This window comes from Protopterus annectens, chromosome 4.part0, assembly GCF_019279795.1.
Source record: "Protopterus annectens isolate FY-2018-M chromosome 4.part0, PAN1.0, whole genome shotgun sequence".
NCBI classification, from domain to species: domain Eukaryota; kingdom Metazoa; phylum Chordata; order Ceratodontiformes; family Protopteridae; genus Protopterus; species Protopterus annectens.
This window is the reverse complement of record NC_056733.1, coordinates 466,512,430-466,540,372: the sequence shown is the minus strand read 5'-3', so window position 1 is coordinate 466,540,372 and position 27,943 is coordinate 466,512,430. Positions and strand designations below refer to the sequence as shown.

At 39.9% G+C, this 27,943-nt stretch overlaps 1 protein-coding gene across 1 annotated transcript in view; it reads left to right on the top strand.

Moving 5' to 3' along the window:
* TRAFD1 (TRAF-type zinc finger domain containing 1) overlaps positions 1 to 27,943 on the top strand; it is a 1,071,672-nt gene that overhangs the window by 797,683 nt on the left and 246,046 nt on the right. Inside the window, exon 7 of the mRNA XM_044069751.1 lies at positions 9,274 to 9,344. Within this exon, the coding sequence (XP_043925686.1) occupies positions 9,274 to 9,344 (71 nt within the window). The remainder of the gene's footprint in view (positions 1 to 9,273; positions 9,345 to 27,943) is intronic.

Below are 27,943 nucleotides of genomic sequence, written 5' to 3'. Positions count from 1 at the left end.
TTGGTCATATTTCACTGAAAACCAGAAAGTAGCAGTGGAGATTTTGATAGCTCTCAGTTTGCTGATTTTCATGTAGATGGATAGTAAAATAACTAGTTCACTATGACTCCGACTGTTTTGCTGACTTTATTCCCAATGATAACACATTTCCACGTGACCATATTTCACATTTAATCCCTCAATTTTAAAATGTAATTGTTTACAGACACGCCATACAATGTCTGCTCCCTCTGTCCCCATATTTGTTGGCCATGGAAATGAGGACTGCTTGGCCCAATAATGTCCTGTTTTCCCTTCCAACAACCCCCCTCAAACACACATACCCACACAAACAGCATGCCTTTCTATATCCTTCTTAGATTACCCCTCAGGCTCATAATAAAATTTTAATAAGTTAGGCAGTCAGATTACATTGTAAGCTTGACAGCACATTGCCTTTCAAACAGAAGCTAAATTTCCTTTATCTCGCCACACACAAGAGGATGGCTGGTGGTTATAAATTACAAGTTAGAAGCTGAACAGCACACTGCCTTTTAAACATAATCTCAGTCTCAATGTCTTTTTGTCTCATTAAGATGCCACACACACGTGGATGTTCACAGTTAGAAATTAATCGCAACTTTATTTAAAGCACACAAAAAGCTTCACTCTTACTTTATGGATCTCAGGGTTTTACATTAACCATCTGGTTGATCTAAAATAAAAATAAAATAAAGTTAAACATAACTATAACAGTGACTCCTCCATTTAGCACTCCTACTTCCTTCCCCAAGCCTCTTGTTAATTCTTCCCCAGCTGTGATAATACACCACACGCACATGGCATGACCATGGTTTGTAATCATTTATAAGTTGATCCAAGACACACACACAGTTCAATTTTACACTTACATCGAATGATTCTTCAGGGTTTTTTCAAGAATATACAATGGTCCCTCCTTTTTGCACAGCTTGGAAAGACTGTTCAGCTTGAACTCAAAGGGTTATGTTTAGACCCACACTTACCCACTAACATTAATCGCCTTACTTTTAAGCCACAGTTGATTTGTTTTCTCTCTGGCCCAGTAACCCTCCCGCTTCAATCTCTGTACCAGGCACCTTCTATATCAAGAAGCTCTTTATTTAAATCCTGCCACAGCTTGGCTTTCAGGCCTTTAAACAGCTAGGAAGGTATATTTGCAGACATGGCAAACAACCCAGATACAGCGTTAAAACCTAGAGAGACCACTTTCAGTATAATGTTTTGTTCTTAAATATTTTTATTTATTTCTTTATTTTGCTTTTTCATGTTTTTTTTATTTTATATTTTGATGGGTTTGCTATCATTCCCTGGAATATGCCCTCCTTTTCAGATAGGCAGATCTGACAAAGCACATCTGTAGCAAACGAGCTTTGGCCTCGTTAAAAAAACATCCTGCTTTTACAACTTACTAATTTATTGAAGGTGAAATATTTGCAAATGTGTTTTTTTTAATATGCATATAATTACCAAGTATCCAGATGGGCTTAAAAACTGATGAGTAATATTTTGTACTGCTTAAGGATTCTAAACGATTTATACGTAAAAATAATGATCCATTCTACTAGGTTTGAAAGTTTAATAAAACAAGACATGATGATATATTTAGTATTTTGGGCATTATACTATCACCTTAAGGGTTAAGGATGAAGGGCAGTCCTAAATTCCCAAGAGGTACACTCCTCGGCCCCTCCCATAATTGAGGCACACCCAGGGGCCGTAGTCAAGATTACTGCCTAGCATACATTGTTCATGACAAATTCCAGCTCAGATGAACACCGTCACAGAAAGTGCTCATCTGCCTAACAGCACTGCATAAAGCACTGATCCAGAATTAATTGATTCTAGGCTTCTTTCTTTCTTTGAACAAACCTAACCTGCTGAAAATTTTTCAGACAAATAACTTTGCTTCCTAGCAGCCAGACATGAATACATTTGCTTCATCATGGAAGCTAATGTGGCACCGGTCCGGTAACTAAAACTGCACAAAAGAAAAGGGTTCCACAGTGGTACTTCTAATCTGAGACATGACTAGCTCCCACAGTCCTTATAGGTAACCGTAGGATCATGCTAAAGAAAAACATATATATTATGGTTAGTTAGTATAAGTTGCTCATACTGTGATGGGTGCAGTATTTTATTAGTGTATCACTGTACTCCTCGAGTGGAAAGCAAAATGTCCTAAAAGTGAGGAAAATGCAGAGTTCAGTATTTCACAGCCTGGACAATTTTGCTCTTTTCAGAGCTTCCCTGCATGTCTGTCGTAGACACCTATAACTACAAGATGTTGGCTTGCGTCTAAAACCATCTGTGAACCTGCAAAGTTGATGCAAGTTTTTTTGCACATAACTATCTCGGTGCTCTTTAACAGATCTGTGCTGCATTTATTGATTTGGTTGAATTTCACTTTTTTTAGCTTGCACTTGTTAAAGAAACACCATCTGTTTGTTGCTTTACTGCTATTAGGTCATTTTAACAGTATTCTGATATTTCCTAACTTCCTCTGATACTACAAAAGCTGTTCTGAGTTTGCCAAAATTTTCCCAAGTTTGCCAAAATATTTCTAAGTTTTGCAATATTTTTCTGTGTTTATAGAAAGTTTGTGAACTTATTTGTAAGGGTTTCTGATACTGTAGGAGTTCTACCTTTTGTTGTAAAGCATTTGCTACTGCACTTGAACTCAATCATTTGTTACATTGAGGGTTTTATTCTGCACTCTGGTGGGAGCAGAGGGCTAATTCAACCCATCTGAGTTGGAAACTGCTGGTTGAAGGCTTATTGTGCATTTGTGATTAGCCTGCAGCTTTAACTTTGTAAAGTATTTCATCCTGCTGGTATAAAAGCCTTAAATTTGTGCATTGTGCAAACACTGTTATCTGTGTATTGTACATTAGCAAATCTCTTCAGTTTAAAATCTTCTAAAGGAAACGCTGTCCATAGCCTCCCACTTTTCATAGCTGCTTGAAGAGCTGTCAATTTGAGCAGATGGCAGCACCACTGTAGGTCATCTTATAGTATACTACAAAACACTCTCACTTAGACCTTTAAGTGACTTTCCCTTACTCCTTCCTATCAACTGAGGATCTGGTATAGTGGATAAGGCACTTCCCTGTCATCTTTGTTTCTGGCCTGGTGGATATGGGTATCCTGAGGCAGTGTAGTAACTACCTCTTGTTCACTGAGAACCATTTCATTTTAAAACAGACACACAGCGTAGGAGAGGTGTAGATGCATAATATCAGTGGAGGCAAAGTTCTGTCTCACAAACACAATCACATGTAAACCAGGTTATCAGCATTATAACCAAAACATTCACTGTCCACACTAAGGAACTAAAACACAGACCTGCATATGTGGAGGTACTCACGTGTAGTCTACTCAAACCTCCAAGACCTCCTAAAAGCATCTCTCAATGGCCCTACATATACACTGAAAAGAGAGCATTTCACACAACACAACGCTGAAAATCATGGTAGCCCAGCTTCCAAGCCCAAAAGGAAAACACCACACAGTCAAACGTTCTAGTTATTGAGGATTCCATTGTAAGACACTTGATATCCCCCTTACTAGGCTAAACAAGAAGATCACTATAAGCTGTCTATCTGGAGCCAGCATTTGCCAGATCATGCATGCACTTGAGTCTTTAAACCACGAGTACCAGCATGACATGGTCATACTCCATGTGGGTATAAACTACCTAAGACATACCTCAATGGTCAATATGAAGAGAGGCATGCTGGAACTCTCTGAATGTGGCCCAGTCTAGTATGAATCGAGCCTTGAGTAGCATCCTACCTTCACCAATGATGATGCCATAGTACCAGCAAAAAGTGATTTACTTCAACAATTCGTATACTTTTTGGTGTCACAAGGGGCTCCAATGTCTGTCAGTTTGGGGGAGACATGGTCAACAAACCGCAATGCTTTGCCAGAGGTGGTTTGCACTTGTCACTACTTGACGTCTGGATACTGGCAAAATATCTATCCCCATATAGTGCCTTTTTTAGGCTGTACCAAGTTGTTAAACCGTCCAACATAATAAAAATCACTCATGACTACCTAAAAGTACTGCTGCTTAGCACTAGCAGTTTAAATAAAAAATTGCAGTTCCTGGAAGCACTCCTCACCCTAGAGAACACAGACATATGTGCAGTTACAGAAACATGGTTCAGAACCATGGAAGCACCCTGGCTATCAAAGGCTACAATGCCTTTCATACATTTTGATCCTCGGCAGCTCAGGATAAAACAAAGGGGAGGAGGTGTCTGTGTTTTTAAAGGACAAGTACACTGCTAGACTGGTCCAACAACATGACTCACATGAGCTGCTCCATGCTCAGCTAACCATAGTTATGACCCCCTATCATATCATGCTAGCTACAGATCCCACTAGCATAAGTCTGGAAAACAACACCTCCTAACTAAAGCTACTGGAATCACTTAACATTCAGCCTAACACCTATACGGGTGACTTCAACTACCCTTCTGTAAACTGGGAGACTTATACGACCCATAATTCACTTGCTCAAAGGTTTGTGGACTTCGTCAGTGCAAACATCCTGGAGCAGCTAGTTAGCTCTCCAAATATCCTAGACGTAGTGCTCACAAACATAAGCGGATGCCGCTCCCTCCCATGCATTAACTTCTGCCTGGTAAGATCTGACCACAAAATGATATCCTTTAGTATTAAAACTAATCTAGAACCCACATCAGACTCCAAATATGTTAATAACTTTGCTAAGGCAAATTACTGCAAAGTGACAGTTCGTTAATCTTCCAAGCTCCTCCAAACCTGGATGGCACTGAGGTGTTCCCTGAGCTCTACACAAAAGCACTGTGCAACCACATTCATAACTGCATAGAGGAGTCTGTACCTGTCCAAGTCAAACCTATGCTTACTAACAAAAATAAACTACCCTGGTGGACCCCTAGCAGTATATAGGCTGTTCAACAAAAGGAAAGAATCCTCTCAAAGCCGAGAAGGAACAGACAAAACGGTGCAAAAAGACACTCGCCAGTTTAAACAAACAAGTTTTATAGAGCTGGTCAAATCTGCCAGAGCAAACTGTGAGGCAAAGATAGCCTCCCCAGTAAAAGATATCCATAAGGGTTTTTTTTTTTTTAATTGTTTGTGTAACCTCAGAGAAAACACTCAGCAATGTGCTGAGTTAATCATGAATGATAACACTTACACCCAGTGTGAAACTATAGCAAATCTGCTGGCTGACAAGTTCAGTCCAGACTTCTCCCCCCATCACATCCTACCACACCCAAAGAAATATCCAGAACCATCCCCCTGTTGCTCATTACGAGGGAGCAGGTCCTTACTGTGCTCACTAAAGCCAAAAACACACCCTCTTCATGGGTCCTGACAGCATATCAAGATGCTTCTTAAATAGCTTAAAACAGGATCTGTCTGGGCTGTTAATATAGCAATAACCCACGCCTGGGTGTGGGTAATGCTAAATTTACCCACGGTTGGCGTGGTTTGGTCCCGAGGGCGAAGCCCGAGGGACCAAACAAAGCCAACCGTGGGTAAATTTAGCATTACCCACACCCAGAAGTGGGTTATTGCTATTATACCATGACATTATTTAAGAAAAGAAACTGTTACTTTTCTTAAATAATGGCATAGTATAATGCCTGTTTACTGCCCTTCCGCAGATGTCTGGCATCTGCGGCAGTTCTGATGTACTGCGCACCTGCGCAGTACATCAGAGCTGTGAGCAAAGCAATGGAGAAAGCAAGATCTCCGTTGCTTTTAGTGTCTCGCTATGTTAAATGAGTTTAACATAGCGAGACAGTTTTAAAATAAGCAACGGACATCTCCGTTGCTTATTTTAAAACTGTCTCGCTATGTTAAACTCATTTAACATAGCGAGACACTAAAAAAAGCAACGGAGATCTTGCTTTCTCCGTTGCTTTTTTTTAAAACACTGTCTCGCTATGTTAAATGGGTTTAACATAGCGAGACAGTGTTTTAAAAAAACGAGTTATACTAATGGAAAAAAGTCCGGGCAACCGGACCTTTTTCCATTAGTATATCTCGATTTACAACGGGCACGCTGGCCAATCAGCGTGCACGTTTTGGGGGGGTCATGGTATAATAACCCTCTTTAACCACAGTCTCCAGGTGGGCTTTGTCCCAGAGGAATAGAGGACTACAACAGTCGTCTCTCTGCACACGTGGGCCCATCAATTGACCCAGGGAACTACAGATCCCTAAGCTTGATCAGTCTTATCTGCAAGGCCATGGAGAGAATTATGGACCTGATCAATAATGACACAAGAAATCTCCAAACACTGTACCAGACCTAATTTGTCTTTGTGAAAGGGAGGTCTTGCCTGCTCAGTATGGAGGACGACTTTGAGAAAGTCACCAGGGTCATGGATGAGGGTAAAATGGTACACACCACTTATCTAGACGTGGCCAAAGCTTTCAACACAATTCCCCCCACTGGATCGTAGATAAACTTACTGAATTAGGCATAAACCCCTACATCGTCAGATGGATAGCAAATTGGCTCACTGACAGGATACATGTTGTCCAAGTAGGTGAATCCACTTTCGCTAAGAAACCTTTTACTAGTGGTGTACTACAGGGCTCATTGGTGGTATCCCTCCTGTTTGGTATATAATTCTCTGAAGTGAAGGCCAATGTTGGAGGTCTCTGGCTCACCAGGTTCACCAATGACTATGGTGGGAGCAGTCATTGATTCCCCAAATGATGATATCCTACATACAGACCTAAATATGACAAACAGCTGGTGCCAAAACCATGGTCTGAGATTAAATGCTTAAAAATGAGTAAGTATACCCTTCAGAAAATTGGATATCTCTTTACATTATAATACTAATAGCACACTCCTAAAAGTAGACCCAGTGGTGCAGGACCTAGAAACACAGATGCATAGTAACCTGAACTTTCACCACCAGGTAGCTACGGCAGTGAGGAAATCCTTTGTGTGGCTCAACGGCATGACATCAAGATCAAAGGAAGTCATAGTGCCATTGTACTTGGCCCTCATCATGCCCGTAATTGAGTACAGTGCTCCCTTCTGCATGTACCTAACCAGGCACTTACACCAACTGGAATGGCCCCGGTGGTTTCTCACTGAAAAAAAAAAAATACAAAGCGGTAAGACACGTCACGCAGACTGACTAACGACCCGATCCTTTTACTGCGTCTCATATCATTTAATGATAGGTGACCTATGCCCGACCTTTGAGGCATTCTCTGATCCACCCCTGATAAAAATGTTACATATTCTCAAGAAAAATTGTACGAAGGTTACACATTCCATGAATCTGAACCTTCTGATTCTAACAGAACTTGCTGGAGCGACAGATTAACATCCAAAAGCTACCTCATCTATGGAATAAATTTCCCATATTCATAAAACAAAGCCCATCCCTAACTCTCTTCAAAAAGAATTTAGGTAAATGGATGGGAAACCATAAATTAACCCTCTGGATACTGCCATGTCCCTTATGGACAGAGGCAAGTCTGTATAATGACTCAGGGCTTCAACACCCAAAGACCCACTACCCTGATACTACCCCATCCCAAATCTGGGAACTAATGGGTATTATTGGCTAGGCTTGTAAAGGCTCTAGTGCCATTAGCTTAGTAATCACCTATGAATTAGGATTTCAACAAACAAACTCATGGGATCAAGTACAGACAATGTCAATTCTGTTTTTTTTAATGTTAATTCTGGAATTTAACTTACAACAGTGTTTTCAAATGGCAAGGATGAAAATGTGTCCTTAAAATGACAAACATTTGATAGGTTCATAGGTTAGTACTAAGCTAACTGCCCTTGCGAGCCATTTTAAGCCTAGCCAATTATCCCTTGTGAGACTCGAACCCTGCACTTTGTGTTTGTAAAGCTAACACCTTAACCATTAGGCCACCCTCCCAATCACGTCAAATGCAAAAGGGTAGTTATCTGACTGTGTATGTATAGTTGGCTGCAGATGTGCAGTAAAAGAATTTCAGTATTGTATTGGTTGGAGGGGTGGGTTAGTCTGCCTTTGTACACTGCAATTTATGCTTTTCTGGAAGCCCGGATTATTTTTTGATATGTAGTCCATTGTGAAATAGTACAAGAATCTGTAACTTACAGTTCAGTTTTTACTATGAATATGTAGGAGGATGACAGAGCTGTGTGGCTAGAATGCTTTCATTAACTTTGTGTGGCTTAGTAAGCATTTCAGTCTGAAACAGAAGCATACTTTCAGGTAAAAACCTGGAAAATTAGAAATGAAATTTAGAAAGTAATACAATTATAAGGAAGTCCAGACAAAATGTGGTGATGGGCCTGGCTTCATGTCACAGAAGGATAAAGCCCTAACTGCGCCCATACCTCTCAACTGTACAAGTTTTTACAGAATTTCCAGATTTTTGCATCATGTTCTTGGTCCATTTTTCATAAAATTGTGGTTTTCTAGTAAATTACTGGCAAATTATCGACTATTTAAGTCCGAACATAATGACAGATATGTGAGATTCAGACTTCATACCCTTTAGAAAATTCATGCTAATGCGAAACCTGTTATTGTATCTACTTTCTCTGTAAGAGCAATATTTAAAAATTGTTCCTATTTTTGGGCCTCTGTCCCCCCATTATTTATGGCTTTGTTCAGATTTCTTGATCTAAGAGGCTGAGAGGTATGACTGCACCCCAGACTATTGTGTTAAGTTAGCAGCACAGGAGTAAGGATGGGAGTGAGAGACTGATGTAGGCTCACCCATTTTGGGGACAGGAGCTTTGGCTTACTGCAAGAAGTAGCAATGAGCCTGGTGAGCTCCTTGCTGCATAAGCACTGAGATGCTTAGGGCATTGTGCAGCAATTGCAGAGTTGGCAAATCTGCTACAATGGGTGGGAGGTAAAGCACATTCCAGTGCAACAGTGATACTGTGTCCCAGCATCCTTATTCTCCTCAGTGGCCCCAGACTTGAGTCGGTTTGAGCCCAGGGGAGGCTATGGAAAATCAGGTAGACCTGCTGAATAAAGAGAGGAGCTGGTGCCAGCTGATCAGCTGCAGTGAGGAGAAGTGTATTGATGTGAAAATCTTATGGATGAGGATACAGTGTAGTTCAACCTACTCCACAGCACAGCTGCAGAATGGCAAAGTTTATTTTGCAATGCAGTAAAAATGTTGGAAAAAATGTTTTGTACACTATGAAAACTAAGCCTGACATGTACAGTAGATATTTCTTGCCATTAATGCTGCTATGTTTGTCAACAGCTAATGATACCATGCTGCCTTGTGAATTTTGTGAAGAATTATTCCCTGAGGAAGACCTCCTTGTGCATCAGGTTGGTTTTATTACATTGTTGTCATAGACAAGGTTAAATAGTATCCTCCACATGTAATGCACATGTTATATGTTTACAATATGAACATTACCAGCATGTCTTTTTAGCATTTTTTTAAATACTTTAGGGACCAGTCTTTAGTTTTGCTGACAGCTGTCAGACTGAGATCCAATTCTCAGCTGAAAACATTAACAAAAAAAAAAAGTCTTCTCACACGTCTTGCATATGGCTGGGGACTTTGCCTATTATAAAAAATGTCTTTAATTATTTTATACATTTCTCAGCAAGGTAAGTTTACTGAACCCAAGTGCTCCTTTTCAGGAGTAACCCAGGAACGATGTTTGGTTAAGTGACTTGCACAAAGTTGTACAGCAGACAAATACTACTGGAAGGAATCAAAATGTTGTACCTTATGCTTATAGGAAACAGCTCATTAACAATTCAGAGCCGTAATCCTTTATGCTAAATCCATAATGCTAATCCATTTTACAGATCTGTAAAATGACTAACTTTGGGTAGTAACTAAACAATAATCCAAATTAAAAAACTATTTTGGGCTAGGCCACTTTTATAAGACTGCGTGCAAAATGCAAGAAGAATGCAAGACTGCAAGAGTAGAATAAGAGATATCAAGTGATACTACAGCACTTTTTTTGCAAAAGGCTTATAGATGCTGTTGACTGCATAATGATCTGTTAACATACTTCTCAAGTGTCATGATTTAGGCATAGCACAGTGATTTTTGGCCCGCAGTTTTATCCTTGCACCGTATAGATTTATGATGTTCCTCATAAAGTCAGACCTGTTAAGGGGTACATAATTTGTTAAATAAAATAAACGTACAACAGTTTGCTACCACTAACTATATAACATTTGTTACAAAAACCTTCTAGTGTAAAAAATAAGAAAGCAATCCTCTGAGACACTATTATTTTTAAGGCCATTTCCATCATTTTTAATGCTTGGAGGTAGAGAAGAATGTCTATTAGTAACCCATTATGTACAGTTAAACCGCTACTGTCTGTTTTTAAATTTAAATGAGAAAGTTGCTTTGTTAATGAGTCTGACAAGTGGATTTGCTTTATATAAGACAGAAAGTCAGCAAAACATTTATCAAAAATAGAATTTTTGAGACAAGAAGGTTTCAGCAAGCTGTTAGCTTAATAATTTTCTGAAACAGGTGATTTGACAGCACATTATATTTTTAGTGTGGTATGGCAAATAGCACAGTGGATTATGGCTATATGCTCCCAACAAGTTGCTTCCTGTAGTGTTCAATATCCACAGCCTCCATGTGATTATTGTGTGACCCCAAGTAAGTAATTTAATTAACTAGTGCTTTGCACCTCTTGGGAGAGTTCAGGTAGGCTCATTAGTGGACACTTGGATCATATGCCAAGTAACAACTGCCTGTGGACATATCTATTGAACCACTTATATGAATCTCCTATCTTTAGAAAAACTGACAAGTATAGAGGCAGGAAAAAAAATAATTTAGGCAATTTTTGGCATCAGCTGTTGTATTGGCATGAATCTAAGCAATACATGTCTTTGGGTTTAAGTACCACATTGCTGGAAATAACAGCATTTAGCAAAGAAATTAATGCTTCATCCAAGTAGCATTCTGTATTTCAGATTGAGCAATTTAATATTAACACTTTGCTCTGTGGGACATCCACGATGGCTGCACACTGATCAACAGCTTAACTTCAGCTGTCCCAGTGTGAAAACAGAAAATGAGAAATGGCAGCCAGTGATATTGTCCACTTGAGTAAGTATACTGCCTGGATGCTTGAAAAGAATGAGCTAAGAGACCCTGAAAGAGAAACGACTAGAAAATGTGAAAAGAAAACAGTGAGCAGGGAAAATCTTGCAGCTGTTCAGCAAAAAGCAGTTGAAGCTGCAGTTTTGGTGCAAGACATGGCTTCTAGTAATCTAGAGCAAAAATATGTCAAATGTACTTGGAGTTCATTAAAACAAAACACTGAGTTAAACAATTCAGATAACAAAATGCTGTATAAAATGGAGAAGTTTTTACAGATATTCAGATCTGATTTAAACTGGAAACGTTCAGAGATAGAAATGAAGAAAAGGCTGACTGAAGTATGAGAATACTCAAAAAGAGATGTTTCGAAAGTGGTAGAATTAGTTGACCTGACATGTAGGTTAATTTAGTGATTTTATGCTGTACCAGAAAAACTAGGAGGAACAGACTGTATTAATTGCATAAAGGCACACATAAGCAACTGGACTGAGAGTCCACAACAGGAACTGTTAATTGAAAGGGCACACCATATGTATGTGCCAAATATGGCCATGAGAAAACAGCCAAGACCTTTATTAGTAAAGCAGAAGTCGATCCTGACAAAACTGTGGCAAAAAGGTGAACTATTATAAGTTGGAAACAGTAGATTGTCTGTGGAAAATTATTCAAGGTACACCAGGCAGAAGAGAAATTTGTTCCAGTAATCACGGAGTGTCGAGAGGCAGGTGTGGCATTCAAGCTGCTGTATCCAGCAGTCTTCAGAGTAATTTTTTTCCTGGAAGATCAGTAATTTTTAGATGCATAACAGCCTGAGGAGAAAATGCAAAAGTTTGTCCAACTAAAAATGAGCCATCAAACAGAAGAGGACTCTGCTTCTCGTTCTTCTGACAATAAAGCATATTATAATGGAGAGACCTTACCAGTGAAACCTTTTCAATTGTTCTAAAGGAAAATGCTTTGAAGACAGAGAAAAGCAGAGGAGTTGACCAGAAGAATCAGGAGTACCATGGAACTGAACCAGAATCTGGATTTGGGAGATGGAGATGAACAGGAAGAAAACCAACAACATGGAAATCAGTGAGTAAATGTGAGACTGCAAAGCATCATTCACATTTGTGAAAAGCAGCTGTATAAGAGTGGACTTTTGGTGACTTTGTTAAACTTGTGAGGAATTGAAAAGCATTTCCTCAGTCTGTGTAATTAATGTTTGTAAGGACTCTGAGGGGGGAGGGTAGGAAGAAGGAAAACGTTGACTGTAAGTAAAACCATTTCCTTTCTTAATATTTGTATAAAACTTCACAGTATAAATTGCATATTTTATAGTAAGATATTTTTATTTCTTATGTAATAGTGGTTAAAGTAAACAAATGCTTTTTTTTCTTTTTGGTATTAAGAAATTTAGGGCATTACAGTGCAAACAGAAAAGAAAAGCTGGACACAGGCATTTTTAAGTTAATAGGCTGTAATCTTGAGCTGTTGAGGTGGGAGCAGGGATGTAAAAGTACACCTCATAATATATGTAGAGCTGATCTGTTTTCGCTTTCTTTTATTTAGGTGAATTTCTGGATTAAGACCCTTGGCTTAATCTAAAAAAAAAAAAAAGTGGAAACAAGTAAATATGAGACCACTGAATATAATGAAACATTTTCCTTTAGCAATAATTGTTTCCAGCTTCTCTTTCAGGCTGCAACAGAAAACTGCATTTGTTTACTTTTTCATGGGGAAAAGCTGGTAATAGCACAGTAAAAAACAAGGCTGGTTTCTTCAAGGCTAAAAGTGAATGATATCAGAAAGTATGAAATTAGTTTTCACATTTATTTATTTATTTATTTATTTATTTATTTATTTAAACATTATTTTATCAGGATAAATCCAACTGGACACAGTGTGTCCATTTTCAGTGGAGTCCTGGGGAGAAAAGCTCCAAGGAAGTTAACTGAGTACATACATGGTTTAGATAACAATAAAAAACTGGTATACAAGGTAAGAGAAACAAAGAAGTACAAGAACAATTTTGTAAAACAATAAGATACTCAAACAATAAGATGGGAGATAAAGATGAAAAAAAAAACAGACATCAATTAGTTTAAATAGAAAAAAAAACAGACATCAATTAGTTTAAATAGAAGCAAAGGCAATTTCATGCGTTCTGGCATGGATGACCTCAATTTCAGCTTAATTATGGCCTGTTAGCAGCTGTCTGTTTGGGACAATGTTCCTCTTAGGAGGATTACATTTCATTATTTAAAGATGTATATAGCTGTGTGTATTAAGAAGTTGCATGGGTGTTCTAGGGTGTATTTTTTGAGGGTTTTTGTTAAAAAGTCTTGTAAAAATGTGACATAGGTTCTCATGTTAATAAGAAAAAAGTGTATAAAGGATTAACCTGCCAAACTTTAATGTATGCATGCATCACAAAAGCTGGAAAGATATTTTAAAATGCTGTTGAACATAATAGGTGAGAATAATGACTTCTTACCATAATGGTAACATTTTCCATATTATCTTGGAATGTGAATGGTCTCACAGGTATAGACAAAAAAGGAAAGAGTTTTTAATTACATTAAAAAATGATAAGTGCAAGTAGCAGTGTTATAGGAGACAAAGAAAGGATTTCAGGATGGATATTCTACAGAATATCCAAGACAAAGGAAAGGAGGACTTCTTCACTAGAAATAGCTCCAGTAGTGATAGAAAAGTGAAAAAAATGATAATGACAGATTTATAGTAGTAACAGAATACTAGCAAGAGATGAGGATTATGCTGCCAAGTATTTATATTCCACCTAAAAACTGTTAACTTTGAGCCTAAAAAAATTGTGGGAAAAATCAGCTTTCAGCAGGGAATATTACTTGTAGGCAGGGGCTGTAATTGGATTTGCAACAGTGAGGATGTATCTGGGGGCCTTAGTTGGGAAAATATAGCAGAGGGTAGATTTCTGAAGTAATTTATGAACATATTTGGTATGATAAATGTCTATTCAGTAGTAGGAACTCTGCAAGAATTTACGTATTATTTCCCCAAGGTATAATAACTGGGATAGACTTGACAAATTATATATCACAGGAATTTGTCCATTTGATTGAGAACTTTCATACATATCCAATAACTGTGTCAGATTATGCACCAATAGTTAAGATAAAAATGCAGGATAATGAAGTAAAGAGCAAACATTGGTGCTTCCCCACCTACCTATTAAAAAGAGAGAGGTTTAGGGAATGGGTAGTGGATATTATCTGGGAGTTAAGGAAGATATAAAGTACTCCAGAGGTTATAGCTAGTCAGTGTCATAAAATAAAAGTAGAGTTTAAAAACAGGGTAGAAATAAAAGAAAAAAAAAGAGATCTGGTTAAGAAGTAATAAGAATTATTTAGAAGAGATGACAAAAGTTAAAGTATTAAAAAAATAAGGAGAATATCACAGAACAAGAAGCGAGGTAATTGCAGAGCGCTATAGAGAAAATAAAAGAATACCAGGATAATATGCATGAGTTTAGAAAGATTGCTTTTAAGCAGTTGTTTAACTCCAGAGCACACAAAACTCACTAGCTATAACTTCTGAAGAGATTTCTATCTTTCCTTATAACCAGTGAATAATTTCCACTAGCCATTCCCTAAATTCCTCTCTCTAACAGGTAGGTCAGAAAGCACCAGTGCTTCATTTTTACTTCATTACCTTACACTTTTAGCTGTGTTTTTATTGGTGCCTGATCAGAAATAGTTATCAGATATGTGTAGAAGTTTTCATTTAAGTGCAAAGGTTCCTGTGAAACATAATTTATATGTAGTGTAGCCCAGTTGTTGCACCTTGGGGAATAATATGTAAATTCTGTCAGTTCCTACTACAAAATTTTCATCTTCCATACCAAATATTTTTTTAAATTTCTATATAAATCTACCCTGTTTTGGTATAGTTTCATTCTAGATTCCTGTGATACATCCTCACCATTGCAAACCAATTTCCAATCCACACATATAAGTAATATTTTCTGCTGAAACCTTATTATTTTTCCCCAAATTTTCTAAAGTACATAATAGCATTGTTTGGTGGGCTATAAATATACTCCACTGTAATCCTTCTCCTTTGCCAGTAGCCTGTTACTACCACATATCTACCATTATCATCTTTTTCCCTCTTCTATCACTGTTGGAGCCCCTCTAATGATTAGTTTAATTATGCCTCTTTTCCTTTGTCTCTGATATTCTGCTGAATAGCCATCCTGAAGTCATTTCCTTGTCAAATTCACATGCTCATTTGCACTCTGCATTTCCTAATATAATCAATGCTGTCTCCTATTTGTCTATAGCTGTAAGGCCATGTATGTTTCAAGATTATATGGCTAGAGTATCCATTTTGATAAAATGTTACTGTTCCCACCTGTTATACATGACTTTTTTTCTGAATGTGTATTTCTAATTTTTGTGTTTCATGCACACAGTTTGGCATCCTAATCTTTTATAGAGTTGCTGCTTATTTCCATTTGAACCTATGTCATATTTTTCACAAGAATTTTTGTTTTTAACGATGACCCTTGAATAAAAATACTAAATACATTTTCAAAACATTCACAGACTCTATTAACTTGGAACAAAAACACAACACTTTGAACATATTTAAAAAGTTTAACCCTCCAGATAGGAGCAGTTGCCCCACATAAACCGCTGCATTACCTAACATAAAATTAAGGCTACCCTTGCTAAAGCTACATGCTATAGCATGTGTTCCAACTTAAACTAATAGCTGTCTGTTCTTTTTTATCTATATCCCATTCCCAGATGTCAAAAAAAACAGCTTGTAAACTTTCACAAAGCATTAACTTTTACTAAGAAAAAGCGTAGTGGCTATTTTTAAATAAAAAATAAATAATAAAATGTTCTGTTAAATGCATTAAAGTATTAAGGCTACTGGGAGGCTGCTATCTCTTACTCACTTCCCATAATTTAAAACTTTATTTTTCACTGAACTGCTTGTCCCTTGAATCTTTCAGATTTACATTTCCCTCAGCAAAGAATGCACAGAACTCTTAAGATCCAATTACTTGCATCTGCAGGCAGCTCATCTCCATGGAAATGGTCAGCAGTGAGAGAAAAAAAATGGCTAACGACCAGATGCATGAAGGAAATTTCGTCAGTTTAAGTCTGCACAGAAAGTACAGTTGGGGAAGTTGAACTTGACAATAGATGTTTGAATGATCATTGCTGCATTAGCCTTTGTTGTATGGGTTATATTCTACCAAGGATATAACAGCTGTCCAGCTTCCACACACCCAAATTGTCAAGCAGCTCAAGCTGAGTAGACTAAAAGACAAGTTTAGCAACAATGTCTTTCAGAACTTTCCTGCCAGCAGAAAGAGCAAGGCTGAGCCCTGAAAGGCTAGGAATAACAAAAAAAATATATCCACACCCTGCATAAAAACACAAAAAAAAAGTGGATGGTGAGCAGGAGTGGCTAATGCAGCAGTGATCATTCGAACATCCACTATTATAGTAAGTTCAGCTTGCACAACTGTACTGTGTTCTTCATATTGATTACTGCTGCATTAGCCTTAGCCATTTGGGTAGATTACCATAGTTAATTATATTTGGGAGGTGGATTGAGAAGGGTCCAGGAGCCCCTGGAGAATTTTCTTAGCAAAGCATGATTTAGACCTACAGAGGGAATACAGCTTATAGTGCTGTGTAAAAGTATGTACATAGGCCCAAGTAGCAGCTTCTAGAATACTTGTAGAATCCAATCCTTTCCAAAAAGCCATAGAAAAAGCCAAGGTCCTTCTATTGTGAGCCTTCACCCTGCCTGGAACAGATTTGTTATGGTGAGTATAAACTTGGGCAACCATTTGGAAATGGTCCATTTTGACACAGGTTATCCCTTCTTACCTTCACAAGAAATTGACAATTAATTCAAAGATCTGAAAGATGTAGTTCTGTCAAGATGGTACCTGAGTTGTCTGTGGACGTCCAAGGTATTGAGTATTCTTTCTCCCTCATTTTTTAGGTTCAGGAAAGAAAATGGGGAAGATGGATGGAAAATTTGGATTAAAGTAAACTCCGATACCACTTCAGGCATAAAGAAGGATTAGATGTTCTTCGTGTTTCTCTGTTGCAGTCATCACATTTGGGTTATCTGCCTGCAGGTAGCCCTCAGCTGGCCTGAATACCAGAGTCTTAAAGGGCAGCACTTTTATAATTTAAACTATAAAGAAAAGCTTGCACTAAATAAGCTGCAAAGGAGGAAGGATATAGTGGTAAAAGCAGCAGATAAAGGAGGAGCTGTAGTTGTAATGGATTTAAGAGTATGACAATAAGATGAAGGAAATGTTAAGTGATTAAGTGATATAGCAGCTTATAAAAGAATATCAAAGGAGGATGTAAATGAAGTAATAGATGTGAATGATAGCACATATGAAAAGTTAATGAACAGAACTATTTCAAAAGAATTGTATTTTTGTACACAGCATCCGAAGATACCAAACATCAATGGACTACCAAAGGTCCGTAAAATTTTGATGGATCCACCACTAAGGCCAATTGTCAATGGGGAAGGATGGGTGACCGAACCCATCTCCATTTAGGTGGAAGAAGAACCGAAGAGGCTATTACCACATACAAGAACAGTTGTGAAAGACTCTGAAGATTTTTAAAATGTCTCTATGAAAGTACAGCATTGTGGTGAACTTATGAAGATATAATAATGGCAACGCTGGACGTAAATAGCCTATTTACATCCATAATGAATGAAAATGGAATAGAAGTGGTTAGGCAATTTGGACTCAAATACAGAACCAATGATAAGATCAATTTGATATGCAGCCTTTTGGATGAAGTACTATCTAATAACATCTTTGTATTTGGAAATGAATATTATTGGCAGAAATCTGGAGTGGCCATGGGTACCCCATGTGCCAACAGCAATGCTAACATAGTGTTGGCACAATGGGACAAAGAATGGTATTTAGATCCCCACAATAGTTGGAAGAACAATATAATTCTATACAAACGCTTTGCTGATGACATTTTTATCTTATGGGAGGGTGATGAACATTCCCTCAGAAGTTTTGCATCTTTTTAAGGTAATTTCCACATCATTTTTAAGATTTTAATTGAATTTATCTGACACTATCAGCTTCTTGGACATTCAGCTTACGTTGAATTATGGATCTGAAATTGATACGTCTATACATAGAAAGACAACATGGTGTAATCACATGCTTCACAGGACCAGTATGCACCCAAGACATATTTGTAAGGGTATAGCAGAAAATCAAGTAAAACGTATATCTAAACTGTGTACTAAGGATGAAGACTTTGGCATAGAAAAAGAGAGACTTATTAATAACTTTGTAGAAAGAGGGTACAATAAGGATGAGGTTATGAGAAGCATGAACAGGTCATCAGATTTACGAACTGGTAAAGGAAGACCATATTTCTCTCACAGGTTGAGTAAGAATGAAGAAGAGAAGAAACTGAGAGAATAAACTGAGGGTTTGCCTTACATATAGTAGTGATAACAGTGTTATATTAGAGATCATAAGAAAGAATTGGCCAGTATTGACCTCTGATGAGAATCTCGGGAATATTGTGGGGGAGACACCCAGCTTCTCCTTTAAAAATAGGAAGAACCTGAAAAGGCTATTATGCCATGGGGATAGTCAATTAGGTAAAGAGCATTTACCAGTAAGCAAAGTAGGCACCTTTAAATGTGGATTTTGCAGAGCATGCCCATTTATTAAAACGGACAATTGATTCATACACCCCACATTCAAGAGTATAAATTTAAAGGATTTGCGAACTGCAGAAGTAGAAATGTGATCTATATTGTTCAATGTCAATGTTGCCCAGCCTTCTATGTGGGGAAAACAAATAGAATGTTCAAGGAGCATATCCTCAGACTTAATCAGGATATTAGAAACCAAATGAGCATGAATGCTCTTTATGGTCACATTAAAAGTAATAAAGATCATACTTTAAGTTTATGGTTATAAGCAGATTAACAGAAACAACAAGAAGGAGGAGATCTGGTGAATTACACTGAAACTGAGGAAAGCAAATGGATTATGAACCTCAGAGCTGATCAGAAACCTGGATTGAATGAAATTGTGCCCCTTAAGCCGATTTTGAAAAGCAGGGGTCTAAAGAAATAATGCGCATGCATTTATTATATTACGCTTGTATTATGTCGATCTGTATATTTCTTATTCTTGACACTAATTTTTGTAACAAATAGGGCATATATCTTTAAGCAAGATGCTGATGTTTACTCCAACGATGAAAATGGAAAGAACATGAATGTAATGTGTATTCACACACTGAGTTTCCATTGGTCTGTTGAATGAATCAGTAACATGAAGTTCCTCTTTTTTTAAATGGAAGAGAACTGCATTTTCATTAGGATTTGTTAAAGGTTCAACAACCGAAAGCGCTTATCCAGAGAGCAGCAGCAGGATTACGTTTATTTTATTTTATTATTTCGTTATTAAAAGACACTGTTTTTAACTATTTTATTCTAGCTTTGGTGGCATTAGCTGGTTTGTTTTTTACAATACCAGAGTCTTGTGATTTCTGCATCGGATGCGGTCACTTCTTCCATGACATCCTGTCATCAGGGGTATAAAACATGCAGCAAATGCCATTACACCAGTCTTTCTTGCCGTGCGGTGCCTGAAGCAGAAGCAGTTCACAAGTGCCGGTCGGCCGACTCCTGAAATTTTCATTTTCGAGTTTCAGACTTAAAGTCTTCTAAAAGACAAGTACCCCGTTGGGGATCCTTTTTACTTGCTCTAACCAATGTCAAAAAAATGAATAATTGTCTTGCCTGTGGAAAGCAAATACCTCATAGAGATTTTTATTCTTACTGCATCACCTGTTTGGGCCCGGACCACGACGTCCCTCGCTGTCGGTTTTGTGCCTTGTTCAATGCCCAAACTATTCGGGCTGTTTTTGTAGCTAAATACTTTCGCTCTCGATCTCCGTACTCCGAAATTGCTTCGTTAAGCCATCCGACTTCCGATCTTCCGAAAAAATGTAAGGATAAAGACAGAGAGAGAGACCGCATAGGTCCAAAACTGCCGACAACGCTTCCGTTAAGCTAGTCGCCAGTCTGCCGGTACTCAGTGAGGTGCTTTCGCAGCCCATGATACCCACTTCTACAGATTTGCAGGCCTGTACTGAGACCCATTCAGAGTCCATTATGCCATGTGATGCTTCTTCGACTGTGGAACCTGCGGATGTCTCTACCTTGGATAGATCCAGAGCCGCTGTGCAGGCACTGGCGTCTGAAGATGTATTCAGGCCTACCTATTTTCATATTAAACAGACTACTTAGTTTCAAGCCAAAAATACTGAATTCCTAAGGCCTAAAGTTTGCACTGCGCCTAGGAAACCGACGACTAAAGTGCAATCTCAGGCCCACATGCCTCAAAAACAAATGATAAGAATGTCTGAAGATCTTATTACCTTAATTAGGGGAAGCCAGCCTTCCCCATCTAAGAGACCTAGAACTGATTTTCCTTCTGATTCTTCTGATCAGGAATCTGATATCTCTGTTCCTTCTGACTACCAGGACATACCCCTATCTACCTATGAGGATTCTGATGCAGAGGATTCCATTCCCTCTGCTTCACCTCCAGAAGATTTTTCTTTTTCTGAAACCTTGCATACCCTTAGGGAGCATTTCTGCTGGGAAAGCCAGGACTATTCGCAGTCCAAAAAGAGACTTAGGGAATTTTTAAACCTGCCTCAGCACAGGCCTCTAGCTAGCCCTCCTGTTCTGGAGATTGTAGATGATGATTTCTTGGAATCCAGCCTTATTCCGGATACTTTGCCTCCAGCTCCCAGGAAACCTGACCGATACTATAGAGTACCTGACTCTCTCAAATTCCTTTTCAAGAATCCTACTGCAGATCCAGAGACCATTTCCCAAGGACCAAAAGTCATTACGGCTACTACTGCCAAAAATCCTACCCCCTTCTTACAGGGATTATAGGGCTTTAGACAGATGGGGTAAGAAGGTATACACCCTCTGCTACTCTGGGCATTAGGGCTTTAAATTGCCAGTTTCATGTGTTAAAGTAACAGCAGCAGCATATTATGGGGCTAATTAAACAAAAAATGATGTTGATTCCTGACTGTGCTAAACATAAGGATGTACAAGAGTTAATGTATTTTTCTGACCAAGTTGGTAAACATACTTTGCAGTGTGGTTTTGATGCTTTAGAAGCATCTTGCAGGGCTGCTGTCACTGGGTCTGTACTTAGAAGGCATGCTTGGCTTAAGGAACAAAACTTGCCAGGTCATGTAAAAGCAAAATTACTGGATGCACCCTTAAACCAAGAGCGCCTATTTGGCAATAAAGCAGAAGTCCTCAAAAGGATGGAGGAAAAATCTAAATCTATGCAAGCTGTTAAAAGATTTCTTATCAGTACAGCCACCTAGATTCAGTAGGCATTGGCCTTCAAAGAACTTGCCCTTTCCAGTCCCTTCCAGGCCTTCGCAGTCCAATCTCAGGGGCAGCAAACCACCAAGACTTCAGTCTCCGGTTATGCACAGATCTAAGTAGTGGGGTGCTCCTACGTCCAAAACAGAGAGTAGCAAGCCACCCCTATGGTAAAATTGCACAATGACTTATCCTTAACTCCTCCAAGCCTTGCTCAACTACTTGCACCTTTAGGGGGAAAGCTCACCCTGCATGCAAAAAAACTGGGAATACATTACCCAAGACAAATGGGTTTTAAACATTGTTTCCCTAGGATACAGATTCCACTTACACTCACTCCAAACCCTAAGTGGATGACCAGACCTCCCCACAAACCAGTGGGCGGAGGCCCAAAAGCAAATACTTTCTCTCCTCAGCATCAAGGCTCTTCAACCTGTCCCAGCAGAATAAAGGGGACAAGGCTTTTATTCAAGACTGTTCCTGGTTCCCAGAAAAGAAAACTCCTGGCATCCTATCCTGGATCTATCTATTCTCAACACCTTTTTGGTGGTTCTAAAATTCAGAATGCTAACTCTCCAACAGCTGCTTCCTATGCTAGCCAAGGATGCTTGGTTGGCAACCCTAGACTTAAAAGAAGCGTACCTGCACTTCCCCTTAAGGGAATTTTGCAGGAAATACCTACGCTTCAGGGCAGGCTCTATGGACTGTCAGTTCTCTGCACTTCCCTTTGGCTTATTTACTGCGTCCAGGGTATTCACAAAGTGCCTATCTCCAGCCATTGCATTTTGCAGCCAGGTAAGTATTCAGATTTACCCATACTTGGACGATTGCCTGATTCAGGCAGAAAGTCAGGACTTGCTATTACAGCACCTGGCATTTGTAAAGAGACTTCTGACTTCACTGGGGTACACCATTAATGAAAAGAAATCACACTTAGTACCCTGCCAGCAGATTGTATTCCTGGGAGCAAGCTTGAACACAGCTTCCCAGATGGCATGCCTCACTCCAGAGAAACAAATTGATTTGACAACCTATTTCAGCCTACTGGCCACAAAAAAACAGCTATCTGCAAGGAAAATATACTGCAAGCTCTGGGGTTCATGGCCCCTTGCATTCTGTTAATTCCATATGCAAGACTGCATATGAGGAAACTTCAGTGGTATCTAAAAAGTCTATGGTGTCAACATTCTCAGGACCTGGAAACAATAATTCCTATCATTCCTTGTCTAAGGGCAGAGTTCCTTTGGTGGGCAGAGACCTGCAACCACAACAGGGGACTCCCATTCACTCTACCCCCTGCCACCCAAACCCTAACATCAGACGCATCAGACTATGCATGGTGGGCTCACATGGCAGGGCAGTGGATTCAGGGCAAATGGAACCCAAAGCAGATGCACCTACATATCAATCAAAAAGAAATGTTAGCTGTACAGAATGCTCTGACAGCCTTCAAAGACCTTATTCTTCCAGGACAACTATTGGTAAAGACAGACAACACCACAGTTATGTGGTACATAAACAAGCAGGGGGGAACCCAGTCCTATCCACTCTGCAGACTAGTCATGGCGCTGTGAAACACGGCATTGAGCAACCAAGTGCACCTAAAAGCTCAATTCCTGCCAGGCAAACTAAATTCACTGGCAAACAACTTAAGCAGAAATCTCATGGAACCACACTAATGGAAACTGGAACCCAAAGTATTCCAGCTTTTGAGGAACAGATGGGGGACACCAGAGGTGGACCTGTTTGCCTCCCCTCAGAACTATCAATTGAACAAATACTGCACCAGAACTCCCCACAGTCAAGCTTGGAAAGTGGATGCCCTGTCCTTTACCTGGGAAAGCCTCTCAGTCTATGTCTTTCCCCCTCTGCCCTTCCTCTCGAAGGTTCTACTAAAGATCAAACAGGACAAGCCAAGGACAGTCCTGATTGCACCAGACTGGCCACACCAGCGCTGGTACCTTCTTTTGCACAGTCTGACAGTGCTACAACCATGGCACCTGCCTCAGACCCCTTCCCTGCTCTCCCAGCAGGCGGGCCAGATTCTGCACCCTCAGCTTCAAACCTTGAACCTTGCAGTCTGGCTAATCCCCTGAGCTCACCTCTATCAACCCTCAGTAAGCAGGCGCTGAATGTCATTCTTGAGGCAAGGAGGCCTAGTACTAGGAAATCCTATTCATTAAAATGGAAGAGATACTGTTCCTGGAGCCAGTCTCAGAGGATGGGCACAACGGTGCCCGGCTTACCTCATATATTAGATTACTTAACAGAAATGCTCCACAAGGGGCAACTAAGATTCATGCCTTGGCCATCTCAGCTCATTATAATACTGAGCCACCCCTCTTCTCTCATCCTCTGGTAAACCAGTTCCTTGGAGGGGCCAAAAATTTAAGACCCCCCAGGAGAGCTCCCACTCCAGCCTGGGACCTTAACTTTGTATTGGAAAATCTTACTCTTCCCCCCTTTGAACTGGCTGCTACAGCAGAGTTGAAGTTCCTCTCTTGGAAAACAGCTTTATTTCTAGCCATCACTTCAGAAAGAAGAGTGTCTGACCTGCAGGCCCTTATGGCAGTGGAACCCTTCATTATCTTCCATGCGGACAGGGTTTCCCTCAGGACTAACCCATCTTTTATGCCCAAAGTGGTGTCTAGTGTGGCTTTAAACCAGTCCATTCATATGCTTACTTTTTTCCCTAATCCTTAGAATAAAGGGGAAAGGATACTGCATTCTCTGGATGTGCACAGACAGCTTAGATTCTATTTGGACAGGACTAAGCCTCTTGGAAAATCTGACCAGTTACTAGTCAGCTTTGCTGCAGGGGCAGAGGGGAAGGCCATTTCAAAGCAAACCATTTCCAAATGGATAGCACACTGCATCCATTTCTGCTACAAGCACCATGGAAAACCTGCCCCACAGGGGATAAGAACACATTCCACTAGGGCTGCATCTACCTGTACTGCATTTCTCAGAGGAGTCCCTACCCAGGGACATCCTAGAAGCTGCAACCTGGAGCTCTGTACATACTTTCACCAAGCATTACCACTTGCCTATCTTTTATAAATCCAAAGCTGGATTTGTCACAGCAGTCTTGCAGGGCCTGATTGCCAGCCCTAATGCTTCTTAATCTACCTCCACCCTTCCTTAGCTTTGAGAATCAACCCAAATGTGATGAATGCAACAGTGAAACACAACGAACATAGTACAGTTGTGTACACTTACCATAAATGTAGATGTTCAAGTGTAACTGTTGCAGTTCTGGTTACCCTCCCTCCAGCCCCCTGATCATCTTTGCTTTCACCTATCCTTTTTGGTTTGGCATATCTTATACTATGTGTATTTGCTTTTTGCTGGAGTTGTTCCACACCATATAATTGCTTCCTATTGCGGTGGCACCTGACATCTAGGGCAAGAAAAACTGATGTAATGGCGTCGGCTGCATGTTTTATGCCCCTGATGACCTGACGTCATGGATAAAGCGACAGCATCCGATGCAGAAATCCCAAGACTCTGGTATTCAAGCCGGCTGAGGGCTACCTGAGGGCAGATAACCAAAATGTGAGGACTGCAACAGTGAATTCACTGGAACATCTACATTTATGGTAAGTGTACACAACTGTACTTTCTCCATGAAACTAACCATAAGAGCTTGCAACTCTGATACCTTCCTTGCAGATGTCTGAGCTATCAGTAAAACTGTTCTCCATATTAAAAATCTCAAGTCCTCCAGATTAGCTGGTTCAAATGGAGCAAGTGTTAGTGTAACACAAAATTAAGATCTCAAGGAGGGGCCCCCAGTTTACTTGGAGGTCCCTTATGCAAAAAAATCTTTCAGGAATATTTTGACATGCAACTGCCTTAAGAGAGAGGAGGATCCATGGACAGATATGCTAAATTGTGGCCAATAAATGAACCTTGATAGATGAATAAGAAAGGCCATAGGATAGTAATGTACATAAATATTGTAAAGCCTAATAACTAACCTTGAATGGGTGCTAGTTTTGTTGGCACTAACTAGAAAACCTTTTTCTTTTGTTAGTATATGATTTTCTAGTAGCAGGCTTTCTTGCCTGTATTAGTATCTGCCGCTTGTACTCAGAAAACAGGTGCCTAAAAGGAATTAAGAATGGTTTCTGTCCTTTATTGTCTGCACTGTGTATTTTTCCTGACCTCCCTTCCTAGTGCTGTTGTAGTGTTAAACTGGTGGCTTTGAAATTGCCCTCCCCTGCTGTAAATCTGATTTTGGTCACTCCTCCCAGTCCAATCTCATTTGATCACTCAACTTAGTGCAGTGAGATCATTTGGGTAGGACTAACCCCCTTGCTTCTTTGACTTTGGACACTCCTCCCTGTCCTAGCTCATTAGCTCAGTGCTCTGAGTAGAGAGAGAGCATTTGAGAAGGCCAACCTCCTTAGTTCACTAATCTTGAACTATCTTCTGTTTCCTCCCTCTCCACTTATTTATTTTATTATTTTTATTTAGCATTTCTTGACCGGGAAAGTCCGACTAGGTTCCACAGATCCTGTTTTCATCAGAGGCCCGGGGAGAAATGCAACAGAAGCATGTCTTTAGAATGTGGGAGGAAACCGGAGTACCCGGAGGAAACCCACGCAAACAAAGGGAGAACATGCAAACTCCACACGCAAGGTACCCCAGCCGAGAATCGAACCAGAGAACCTCTTGCTGTGAGGCGACAGCATTAAACACTGCACCACTGCGCAGCCCTTAAAAAAATTTACACTTTATTCAGCTGCTTTTACTGTAATTGTTTTCTTCATACTTTATTACCTTATTTTTGCTGTGTGCTCTTAAGTGTTCAAGTGCTTTTATCCTGCTGCATTTATTACTGCTGGTTAGTAGCCTGATTAAATGTCTCCATTATTCTAAGCATTTTAGCAGTTGTGCTTCAGGCCAGTTACTTTACATTTAAGAAGGTTCTTGTGGACAAACTGTTATCAAAACCCTCTCTCCATAAGTCCGCCCAAGCATTTGGAACACTATGTCTGGACAATTCCCATCAGTTTCTCCTGGCAGCCTGGTCGACATGGATATACTGAGACAGTGTAGCAACTACATACATGTTTACTGACCAACCCTCTTCCCCAGCACATAATTCTTTCACCTGCGAAAAATGCATGTACATCAGTAACATGGAGTCCATGCTGTCTTGCGCCACAGTCAGTACTCCTGACCAAGAGGAGATTGCCAGCACAAACATCACACCATTCACATCACATAGCCAAGCACAACACACACACACACACACACACCTATGTAAAGGTCCTCAATAAAAACTTACCTAAACAGCAGAGACCTCCAAAACATACTGTCAGACATTTTACATGCAACACCAACACATCACACACAGCAGACAACACACCAGTGTCTCACAAACGCAGCCCATAAGGCAAAACAGTAAACCATTACAGCCCACAAGACATAACAATAAACCAAACACACTAGTAATTGGTTACTTGCTTGTGAGACACACTGATGTTGCCCTCACCAGGCTCAACAAGAAGGTCACGGTCAATTCTGTCTGGTGCCAGAATCCACCACATCACGCATGCACTTAAGTCTCTCCACAACAAGTACAAGTATGACTCTGTCATTGTACATGTTGGTGTGAATGACTTGAGACATACGTCCCTGGACTATATGAAGAGAGACATGATTGAACTCTGTGTGTGTGTTCAGGCAGGTATGTCTCTATCCCTTGGCCACATCCTACCTTCACCAAGAATGATACCACAATACCAAGAAAAATAATTGACTTCAACAATTGGCTTGGTTTCTAGTGTCATTCCAAGGGGATCCAGTATCTGTCTGCCTGGGGTGACATGGTCGACAGGCCTCGATGCTTTGCCAGAGATGGCATTCACCTGTCACCACTGGGTTTCTGAATCCTGGCTAAAGCTCTCACCTCCCCCATTGTGCCTTTTTTAGGCAGTGTCCCAAAGACAAACCTTCCAACATAAAAGATCTGTCAAAAAGCAAATTGAAGGTCATGCTGCTTCACACTAGGAACCTTAACCTGAAAATGGACTCGCTGGAGGCCGTCCTTGCACTGGAAGATGCTCATGTCTGTGCGGTCACAGAAACTTGGTTCAGGGATGCAAAGAGCACCCCTGCCTTACCAGGCTATACCTCATTCCACACACTCCGACCCCAAAATGAGGTCAGGAAGACTAAGGGTGGTAGAGTCTCTATCTTCATTAAGGACAGGCACACCTCCAGACTAGCTTGCCAGCATGATGCTCTGGAACTTCACCAGGTAATACTGACAATTGGCAAGACACCTGTCAGGTTATAGTTAGCTCTATACCACCCCCCGCATGACTCGAGACACCCTGATCCCTGGGGACTTCAACTACCCCACCATAGACTGGATGAAGTATTCTTAACA